This window comes from Palaemon carinicauda, chromosome 18 (genome assembly GCF_036898095.1).
Source record: "Palaemon carinicauda isolate YSFRI2023 chromosome 18, ASM3689809v2, whole genome shotgun sequence".
Taxonomy (NCBI): Eukaryota; Metazoa; Arthropoda; class Malacostraca; order Decapoda; family Palaemonidae; genus Palaemon; species Palaemon carinicauda.
The window spans coordinates 79,177,374-79,188,670 of record NC_090742.1 but is presented as its reverse complement, the minus strand read 5'-3'; the positions used below and the strand labels follow the sequence as shown (position 1 = coordinate 79,188,670).

At 46.3% G+C, this 11,297-nt stretch overlaps 1 protein-coding gene across 1 annotated transcript in view; it reads left to right on the top strand.

Annotated features, from left to right (window-relative positions):
- Nucleotides 1-666: 666 nt before the first annotated feature.
- Nucleotides 667-11,297, top strand: part of fsd (fates-shifted) — a 407,209-nt gene continuing 396,578 nt past the window's right edge. Inside the window, exon 1 of the mRNA XM_068391723.1 lies at nucleotides 667-871. Coding sequence (XP_068247824.1) covers nucleotides 667-871 — 205 coding nt within the window. The remainder of the gene's footprint in view (nucleotides 872-11,297) is intronic.

The window sequence follows — 11,297 nt, the reverse complement described above, 5'->3', positions numbered from 1 at the left end:
AAAAACATTTCATTTGGAAGTTCTAAGAAAAATTAAGTAAAACATTAGTAATAACCAAATCAACATACTGTACTGAATAATCAATATAATCGATGCAAAAAATGACCTATACACAGATGTGTAAATGCGTTTGTTTCTTCATTATAATCAGAGATAAACGTAAACAAAACATTGGTTGCCATTTTTTATCGTGCTTTTTGGCGTGTACAGGAAACGCATGATATAAAGTCGCCTTTAATATTTGTGCCTGTTTTAGTTTAGGGTACGTTAGTACATGCATTAAGTGTTCTGTACATTAAAGGGTAGTTTGTTAACAGTACTACGTACAAGGGAAGGTTTTAAAAGTCTGAATATACATGTTAAATAAATAGGTAAATATGGTGTCACTACTTCGCGGATTTTCACCTATCGCGGCCGGGTCTGGAACCTATCTACCGCGATAAACGAGGGTTCACTGTAGTCTTATTTCAGGTATTTTTTTTGCATAACATACTCTTGGAATCAACCAATTAATTTTCAAGTAGAAGAATATTTATGGAAATTAGATCCCCTGATATTTAAGAAATGCTAATAAGCTTTTTAAATGTAACATTACTGCTTGTTTGATTTTTAAAACAATCTGGCTAAACTAAAAATTAGAGTTATTTGAATATCTAAAGGGTAAGGATGTACATTTATATTTATATTTATATTATATTTATATTTATTTTTATTTATCATTTGAGTGATATTTGTTTGTTATCTGTTTGCTTTATATTTCTAGACCATGTTGAAACATTAAAAGAAGATACCAGAACCTGGGACGAAATAGATGATGATGAGGATGAAGAAAACTTTGGAATTTCTTCTTCAGGTGAAGTTGTTGGGAAAGGTAACTAATTCAAGTATAGTGTTTTAAGGGCTTTGTATGGAGTAGAATAACAAGTTTTAAAAGTATTTTGTATTTTTTATATCTATACTGTACGAGCCTACAAGATAGGGATATGTCTTTAGCAGCACTGGAATTGCCAATGAATCATTAACATGGTAGTTGGATGATAGTAGGTGGCCCAAGGGAGAAGCCCCGCCCACTCTCCTGTCAAAGAATAGCTACTTTTGTCCTTAGTACCTTTTGTTCTTTAAAAAAAGGAGGCACGCATTATTGGGAGGAAGCCCTTTGAACCTAACTGGAATGTTCTTTTCTTTCCTGGCCATGTCATCCTTCCTGGTCTCATTATGAGAGCCTTGAAGGTGACCCAAACAATATTCTAATTGGTGATCATAGGAATGTAAAAGCTGTTAAATCCTTGGCCAGTATGGGTATAAAAGGAAGCTAGTACTAGGAGATGGAAAACTTATCTTCCTAACCTAGATAGTGTCAAACCTGCCACATCAAGAGAAAAGTTTGGTAAAACACTAATCAATCCTTCCCCTGAACAGAAGGATGGAAGAGCTGTAGTCTGTATAAAAAGGTGGTTGTGTGATTGACAAGCATCAGATGTCGGGCCTGCTTATAATGATTGCGGCAGCTGCATCTTGAGAGAGGAAAAAGAAAGAGGTAGAGGAGCCAATCATTTTACCGCTCCTCAAGACTTATGCCGAGCTTGCTACTTTAGACAGGATACATACCAAGTCTTGTTAGGGAGCTAGGAGTAGTGCTGCACAACAAATGAGCAGCCTCCTAAAGACCCAAGGAAAAGGGGTCAAATGCTCTGTGGGCAACATCTGTAAGTTATGTAGAGGCAAAAGTAATCTGACACCTTCAGACCCATCTTCAGCTCCAAGTACTTTGACAGATAAACTGGAAGGCTGCTGAGAGGGCTAGGCTTGTAAGTTCTTACTTGAGATGGCAGAGGTTCCTACTGACCAAGGTCGAGTCAACATGCAAACAACCTCACCAAGCTAAACGGAGCAGTGTTTGGACCTTCCTTCTTGTTTCTACTAAGGGAAATGAGTGTCGTAACGACATATCAAGTACTTCTCAAGAAGCACTGCAGTGCCCTGACAAGACGTAAGGTAACTTCATGTCAACTTACCCGAGTGTTATAATATTATTTTGTCCTTTTGCTCTTTCATACCTCACTCTGAACCGTTTGTCTGGTGATCTTTTCATACTTTGTTTACTTACCTGATGGAGGGACAGTCAAAGCAACTTATCAAGTAATTCTCTGTTTCTTTTGTATTTCCTTTTGTTTATTCCATTTGTATCTATTTGGTTTAATTAGATTTACTTTGAGGATCTAACATAGTTTGTATTACAATTATTATGGGGTCTGCTAATTATGTTCATGGTTGTTTCAGGGAATAATCTACTGAAGTTTAAGTTGAATAAAGCTTGGGTAGCTGCAGCCAAGTCTTTTAATGTCACAACAATTTATTCAACTTATACTATGGAGAAACTATATTAAAGCCTGCCCGTTTGGATCTGGACCCTAGCCTCCCTTCTGCAGCAAAGGAATGGCGGCATTGGCGCAAGACGTTTTCCAACTTTATTCAAGAATGTGGTGAAAGGTCACCAAATAAATTAAGGACACTCGTGAACTATGTCAGTCATAATGTGTATGAATACATTGAGGAGTGTTTGGATTATGATACTGACATTTCCCCGTTGGAAAAGTTATATGTTAAGGCACCTAATGAAATATTCACCAGACGTTTACTTGCTACTCGCCAACAAAAGGCAGGGGAAACTTTGGATGAGTTTCTGAGAGAATTGCGTAAACTAGGTAAGGACTGTAATTTAAAGTCAGTTAGTGCAGAACAATACAGAGAGGAGTTGATCAGGGATGCTTTTATAAATGGCCTGGCCTCACCTATGATTCGGCAACGTCTTCTCGAAAATAAAACTCTAGACTTACAGGCAGCTTATGACCAGGCTTACTCTTTAGACCTAGCCCAATGTAATACTAGTTTTTACAGTCATATGCTTTCTCATGTTGGGCATACTGCTGCTGTGGTTACATCGGATCATGCACTTATTACAGATGATCATGTGAAGAGTGGACCAACGTCTGAGAACTGTGAGGTAACTGCTGGAACTCGAGTATTAGCGACTACTCTGTCCATGAAGAGAAAGTGCTTTTTTTGTGGAGGTCCCTATCATATTCATGCACACTGTCCAGCTTCGGATTCCATTTGCAATAAATGTGGCAAGAAGGGGCACTTTGCAAAAGCGTGCCTGTCTAAATCTACATATGGAGGTAAATCTACAACAGCTACAGTATTTGATCCCTCACAGTCATCTGTTCTTGCGGCTAATGCTGGTACCTCTTTTCCTCAGAGCCTCTGTCGGGCAGCTACCTCAACAACAATTAAAGGACGGAAGTTGACAGCCCTTGTCGACTCGTGCAGTGATGACAGTTATATAGATGAAGATGTAGCGTGGGAATTAAAGCTACCAATACATCCCACTGATAAAGATGTTGCTTTAGCACAGAAATCTTTGCATACAAACTCTCCAGGTTATGTCAATGTAGACTTGACTCTTCATCTTAATGGAGAAACTGATCCATCCACGCGTCTAGCAGTAATGAAGGATTTATGTTCAGGAGTATTACTTGGTCAGGAATTCCAAGAGCAGCAGCAGAAAGTGACTATTGAATTTGTGGGCCGAAACCAGCGCTCAACTTAGCTGGTGCTAACCCCTATTGTTCGTTGGCAGCTGCTACTGTGGATGAGCCTTCTATCTTCCAGCATTTGTTACCTAATTGTAAGCCTATTGTCACTAAATCAAGACATTACTGTAAAGATGACAAAGAATTCATTGAAGAAGAGACCAGTCGTCTCTTGGCTGAGGGTGTTATTGAGGATAGCATATCACCATGGAGAGCTCAAGTTGTGGTGGTTAAGGATTCCTTTAATCGGCATAAGAAAAGGATGTGTGTTGAGTATTCGCAAACTATAAATCTGTTTACAGAACTGGATGCTTATTCATTACCAAGGATTGACACCATGGTTAATGAACTCTCAACATATTGCGTATTTTTGGGCTCAAGCCATGTCGTCCTGATGGAAGTTCCTTAAAGGCAGCTTCCTAGGGTATATTACAACTACGGCAATATTCCCAGAGAATTTACCTTAAGGTACCCAGAATTCTAACTCCTGGAGCGAGTATCCCTAAAAAAGACCTTAGGGATATCGTAAATATCAGCGGACGTATTCTTGACACGCCACATAGCAATCTATACCCCGAATAGAGTTAACACTTCGTAGGGGTCAAATGGCAAGAAAACGAAAACGATAAGAAAGGGGGGAGCCGTTCGTAAGGCATCTCTCATCCCCGTTTCGCAAGCGTGCCCTGCGCCGCTCGCGGCGCCATCTGTATTCCTTTTTGCGTAGCTATACAACTCTGTGTTTTTCCCTGTGTTTCTACCAAAATCTTGGATTTACTCTGTTATTATGCTTTCTCCAACTTCTTCTGCTTCGGATAAGTTGAGTACTATTTCTTTTATGTATAAATGTAGGCTCTTGTTTAAAATTAAAGTAATTAAAAGAGTTATCTTTGATACAAGAGCTGTTGCCTGCTGGAGGCGTCATGGACGCTGTCGCTCGCTAGAATAGGATTTATTTGTTAGCAAGAGCAACGTTCCCAGCCCCCTGCGCTTTAATAATTAGCTGCTTAGCTTAATTAGGAATTCTGTTATGATGCGATAGTAGTGCGCCTGGCGAAAGATTTGCCTAGGCTGACCAACACTAGTCTTCGTAGCCTAGTTGTTGGCCCTTGTACTTCCTGCATGATAATTAGTCTTCCGAGTGTGATTTTATATTGCTTAAAGCGTTAGGCAACGTTATACATATAAGCCCTTTTTCGAGTATTTTCCAAGATAGTATTGGAGTGAGTTTCGGTGATTTAGGTAATCGATTCTCTTAGTGCCTAGGCTAGGTTGTCTTAGGTCATTATAATATTATCTGTTTCCCCGTTTGCTCCCTTCTCTTCGGGGAAGGGGCAAACCCTTTCCCTCTGTTTAAGCCTTAGGCTTAACTCTAGTGGTTTGTTTGAATTAATTTTCAAATATAACTATGCTGGAGTAGTACTGTACCTTCCTGCTCCAACTGAATTGGTTCAGTGGGGGACAGTACAGCAGTGTATTAGTCTGAGTCCGTGTTGGTCTAGCGTGGGGCAGAGTCTCCCTTGCTGCCTGACACGGGCATAGGAGGTTTATCCTCCTTGGATCACCTTGTAGGGTTCCTGTAGTTGATCCCTTCGCTCGGTGACCCCTCAGACTTGTCCTCTTGCCGTTCCGGGTTCGGGATATGTTCCCTTTCCGGAATAGCAATTCCTTCCTTGCCTTGGTTTTAGGGAGGCAGCCAGTAGTGCCGGCCTCCCTCCCTGGATTTCCCTGGCTGAGATGAGCTTTCTTAGTTGGGAATGATCCTTAACCAAGGCAAGGTTGGACAGGACCCTCTGTCCTTCCCTTCTATTTTTCCGTTTCCTTGTGTCAGTCGTCTCGCATCCGTACCTAGCCTAGGTTAGGATGGGGAACTGACGTGGTCCCCTGTCGGCCGGCAGAGTGTGCCGACCGGCAGAGACCCTATCCTTTGAGTGCTGCCCGGTCCTTTCTTGGTCCCTCAACCGCTGCCGTCTGTAGATTCAGTAAGCAGTGGTTAGGAAGCCTGACTTAGTGTCTCCCCTTCCTCTCGGCACTCTTTCGGGTGCCGGGCGCAGAGGTTCATAGCCTCTTAGCCCGGCACTCATTCTGTTGTCTTCTTATGTGTTGTCCTTGCCGTCTGCCGGCCTAGGGGCTGGCCGTCGGTAGGGGGTGTTCTCTAGTTCTCTTGCTGTCGGTCGGCGGTGGTTATATGCCTTTGCCGGCCGGTCTCTTTGCTCATCTGCCAGCCGCTATGAGTGGCGGCCGGCAGCCGAGCGCTACCTGGTGTGGATGCCAGCCGGCAGGGTGTGATTACCGCTGCCGGCCGGCCTGCTACATTGCTCGGTTAGCCGGCCACTAAGAGTGATGGCCGGCAACACGGTGCTACCCGGGTGGCTACGGACCGGCAACCACTGCCGGCCGGTTCAGGCATGGGAACTGGAGTTCTCCCCAATAAGGGTGATCTGAAGTTGTATACTTGAGACCTACCTTTGGAAAAAGGGGGGGGGGGGGGGATACTGACCGGCGAGAGCCGGCCGGCACACCACCCTCATGTACTGTATCAGTTCTTTCTTGGGTGGTGTATTCTACCAAGGGAGACCATGATATAGTAGGTTACAACACTGTTTTTTCTAACTTACTTGTGTTGCTTTGTGCAATCACTTGGTGTCGCCTTACAAGGATAAAAAGAAAATTCTTTTCATCTCTAGCCAGAATGGTAAATTCTTACCTTAGGTGTGAGCTACACCTAATTTCCCTCGGGAAATATGATCTCTGGTTATTCTAGTAAAGACTAACTACGTGATTTTATGGCTGGTGGGCTTCTACAGGTGATTGTGTGGGTTTCACAAGTGGGTGTCTTTCCCTTATTCTTTGTGAATGCTCATATATACATGTGAATTGAAATTCACTTGATATTCATGGAAATTTTCTTCTTTTACAGGAGGAGCATCCGAAATGTGATAGTGTGTTCTGCAATGTCCGCAGAAAGAACTTTTGCGGACATGTCTCGTGTAGGAGGCACGCGGCTTGCGCAGCCTCCAATGATGATCATCGCTACTGGGATCCGCAGGTATGTGCAGTATGTACTAACCTGCTATCAGAGGCTTTTGAATCCCCTAGGTCGGCGGAGTCAAGGGATGCAGCGAGGGAGAAGCTCCGTTTATGGGTAAGGGGTTTCCAGAAGAACACCACTGGACCTTATCTTCCTAATGAGAAGATGAGGGCATACCTTTTTCCCAAGGCTTCTACTGACGCTGTTGTTCCCCAGCCTCGGCCGGAGATCCCTCTCGTCCAGATCCCAGTGGAGGAGGATGTTGCGGATGCCATGCAGGACATCCAGCTGGATGACAAGATGTCTGACTTGTCCGACCGTGCGGAACAGGACCTCCTCGCAGAGGGTGAGGAGGAGGATCAAGATCCGATTGCCGTGGAGGAAGAGGTTCCCGTACCTTCAGACGTTCCGGTTCAGGCCCCTGAACCTATCCCCTCTACTTCGTCCGCTCTTCCAGCAGAGCTGGGACAGGCTCTCTCTTCCATCGTTGGTATGATACAACAGATGCAGAGGGAGAATAATCAGAAGGCCGCTGCAATGGAGCTCCAGATGCAGAAGATCACAGCATCACGTGGACCTCCAAAGAAGCTCAACGTAAAGGACCTTCCTCTGTGCTCGGATGCCAACCCGTGGAGATATGCCGAGCACATGCCGATGACGGTCGGGAAGATCGTCATGTCGGAGAAACTGGGCTCAGTTCCCCTTGAGGAGGTGGAATTCTGGCCCAGCAGAGGGGCCTACCCGGACTGTTATGCCCGTCTGAAGAAGGAGCCGGCCTCGAAGGAGGAGACGGAACCGAAGGAGGTGATCATCCTGGATCACTCCAAGGCTCAAGCTGCCTTAACATCTGCTTTGAAGGAGAGGGGGTTCTCAAACTCTAAAGTTACTGCTTTGAGTAAGAAGCACCCCTCCTTCGTATCCTCCCCGGCTAGGGCCTTCCCCTTTATGCAGAAAGGGTTCGCGGCCGTTTTGAAGGCGGTTGAAGCTGGCAAACCATGTCCATCTCTGGAGGAATGCAAGCCACTGTCGTTGGCCTTGCCGTTGGATAACAAGGACTGGAAGGAGGTACACCTCACCTTCTCGGTTGGGAAGTTGGACGCCGATATTGCAGGTCAACAGTTCGGCGAAAACCTTCCCAAGTTGTCGGAATTCCTCCTACGGAGGGAATTGGATACAAAGGAGCGTCTGGCAGCCTCGATGTCTCTCCAGACAAACATGGAGACAATGGCTAGCGACCCCAAGATGCCTGAGATGTTCATGGTAATGGCCAAGATCCATCTGGCCACGGTGACTAAGGACCTCTATTGCTTTGTCAAAGCGAGGAGGGCCTGCAGGGAGTTTGTGTTCGCCTCGGCCACAGTGAGGCATGAACCCAAGAGGCTCATCTCATCTAGCATCTGGGGTAAAGATCTCTTTCCCAATGAGGTGGTCAAGGAGGTGGTGGACAAGGCAGCCACTGAGAACCGTAATCTTCTCCTTAAGTGGGGCCTGTCCCTTAAGAGGAAGTCTTCCCCTGATGAGGGCCCTCAGCCGAAAGGAAAGGAGAAGAAATCGAGGTTTTCTTCCCGTCCAGCCAAGCCTTTCAGACCACAACGACAGCAGCAACAGCAGCCAGCTTTGCCTCCGGTACCACAACTGGTAGCCCAGACCCCGACCACCTTCCAATGGGTACCCCAAGCCGTGTCATCAGCATCCCCGGCATTCAACCCAGTGTTCGAAGGGCAATCGACCACGTTTCGAGCAAAGCCCAGAGGTGCAGCCAGAGGTTCGGCGAGACGCCCCTCTAGGGGAAGAGGATTCAGAGGTGGTCGCGGCCAGGGAGGCAAGACTGCAGGGCAGTCAAAGTGAAGTGTCGCCGGTAGGAGGGAGACTACAGTATTTCCGGGATCGCTGGACCTTCGATCCCTGGGCCCACAGCCTGCTCAAAAATGGACTGGGTTGGAGTTGGTACAGTACTCCGCCCCTGTGCCCTCAATTTTTCCAACACTCCACCCCCGTTTTGGAGGAGTACATTCAAGAACTGTTGGAGAAAAAGGTGATCCGGAGGGTAAAGTCCATCAAGTTCCAAGGAAGGCTGTTTTGTGTTCCCAAGAAAGACCCGGGGAAACTCAGAGTCATTCTGGACTTGTCACCACTCAACAAGTTCATAATGAACCACAAGTTCAAGATGTTAACATTACAACACATAAGGGCCTTACTGCCCAAGAGGGCATATACCGTCTCCATCGATTTGTCAGACGCCTATTGGCACGTTCCAATAAGTCGCCGTCTCTCCCCCTACCTAGGATTCAAGCTACAACAAAAACTTTATGCTTTCAGAGCGATGCCTTTCGGGCTAAACATAGCTCCAAGGATCTTTACGAAGCTTGCGAGCGCAGCGCTCAAACAGTTACGCCTAAAAGGGTTCCAGGTAGTAGCCTACCTGGACGATTGGTTGGTGTGGGCAGCATCCAGAGCGGAATGCTTGCAGGCTTCCCTACAGGTGATTCAGTTCCTGGAATATCTAGGTTTCATGATCAACAGAAAGAAGTCTCGTCTTTCTCCAGCTCAGAGGTTCCAGTGGTTGGGAATCCACTGGGATCTAGTGTCACACCGTTTTTCCATTCCAAGGTCGAAAAGGAAGGAAATAGCGGGGTCTGTCAAGAGACTTCTAGGTTCCGAGAGGATATCAAGACGCGAACAAGAGAGGGTTTTGGGCTCTCTTCAGTTCGCATCAGTAACAGACCCAGTGCTAAGAGCACAGCTAAAAGATGCAGCGGGAGTTTGGAGAACCTTTGCATCAAAAGAGCGAAGGGACTTGAAGAGACCGGTCCCACTTCGGCTACGTTCTCTTCTCAGACCGTGGTCTCAAGCCAGTCGTCTAAAGAGGTCAGTACCTCTTCAGCTACCCCCCCCCCGTCAGTGACAATCCACACAGACGCCTCAAAGGTAGGGTGGGGAGGTCACTCCCATCGGAAAAAAGTGCAAGGGACCTGGTCCAAGCTATTTGGGACTTTTCACATAAACTTTCTAGAAGCTATGGCAGTGCTTCTTACCCTGAAGAAAGTATCCCCACGTCACTCGATCCATGTAAGGTTGGTACTGGACAGCGAGGTGGTAGTGAAATGTCTGAATCGGCGGGGATCGAGATCTCCACCTCTCAACCAGGTAATGTTAGCCATATTCCGACTGGCGCAGAAGAAGAAGTGGCACCTGTCAGCAGTTCACCTTCAAGGAGTCCGGAATGTGACCGCGGACGCTCTATCCAGGGTTACACCGATAGAATCGGAATGGTCCCTAGACGCAGGATCATTCTCCTTCATCTCGAGTCAAGTCCCAGAACTGCAGATAGACCTCTTCGCGACGAAGGACAACAAGAAGCTGCCGAGATATGTGTCCCCGTACGAGGACCCCTTGGCGGAAGCAGTAGATGCGATGTCCCTCGATTGGAACAGATGGTCCAGGATCTACCTGTTTCCCCCTCACAATCTGATGTTGAGGGTCCTCAACAAACTGAGATCCTTCAAGGGAGTAGCAGCAATAGTGGCCCACAAGTGGCCGAACAGTGTATGGTTCCCTCTAGCTCTGGAACTACGACTAGAGTTTCTACCACTCCCGGACCCAGTTCTGTCCCAGCAAGTCCAGAAGTCGACTGTCTACGCTTCATTACAGAAAACCCGGACCCTGCAGCTCATGATTTTCTCTCCCTAGCTGTGAAGAAACGGTTCGGAATCTCGAAAGATAGCATCGACTTCCTGGAAGAATATAAGTGCAAGTCTACTAGAAGGTAGTACGAATCAGCATGGAAGAGATGGGTAGCCTTTGTCAAAGACAAGAATCCGCACGAGATCTCTACGGAGTTCTGCCTATCCTTCTTCATCCACCTCCACGGACAGGGGCTGGTGGCTAACATGATTTCTACATGTAAGTCAGCTCTGACGAGACCCATTCTATATGCCTTCCAGGTAGACCTCGCTAACGAGATTTTTAACAAGATCCCGAAGGCCTGTGCTAGGCTTAGACCTTCAGCTCCTCCAAAGCCTATTTCATGGTCTTTAGACAAAGTCCTTCATTTTGCCTCATTACTGGATAATGAGGAGTGTGCACTGAAGGACCTGACTCAAAAAGTGATCTTCCTTTTTGCCCTAGCTTCTGGGGCCAGAGTTAGTGAGATTGTAGCCCTCTCGAGAGAGGAGGGCCGGGTTCAGTTCCTGGATGGGGGAGAACTGAACCTGTTTCCGGACCCTAAGAACGAGTTGCCCACCAACAGGTGGGGTCCCTGGAGAATCTGCCCTCTGAAAGAAGATGCATCTCTATGTCCCGTAGAATTCCTAAAGGTCTATCTTCGTAAAACTTCAGACTTCCATGGGGGCCAACTATTCAGAGGAGAAATATCTGGCTCGAATTTATCTTTAAATCAACTTAGGGCGAAAATTACATATTTTATTCGCAGAGCGGATCCTGACAGTTCACCCGCAGGTCATGATCCGAGGAAAGTTGCTTCATCCTTAAACTTCTTTAACTTTATGGATTTTGAACACCTTCGTTCATACACTGGCTGGAAGTCTTCCAGGGTATTCTTTCGCCACTATGCTAAGCAAGTGGAGCAGCTAAAGAGGTCTGTGGTAGCAGTTGGTTGCGTCGTTAACCCTGCTGTTTAACTCTGCGAGGAACAGTGGATTTAATTGGGACTTTGA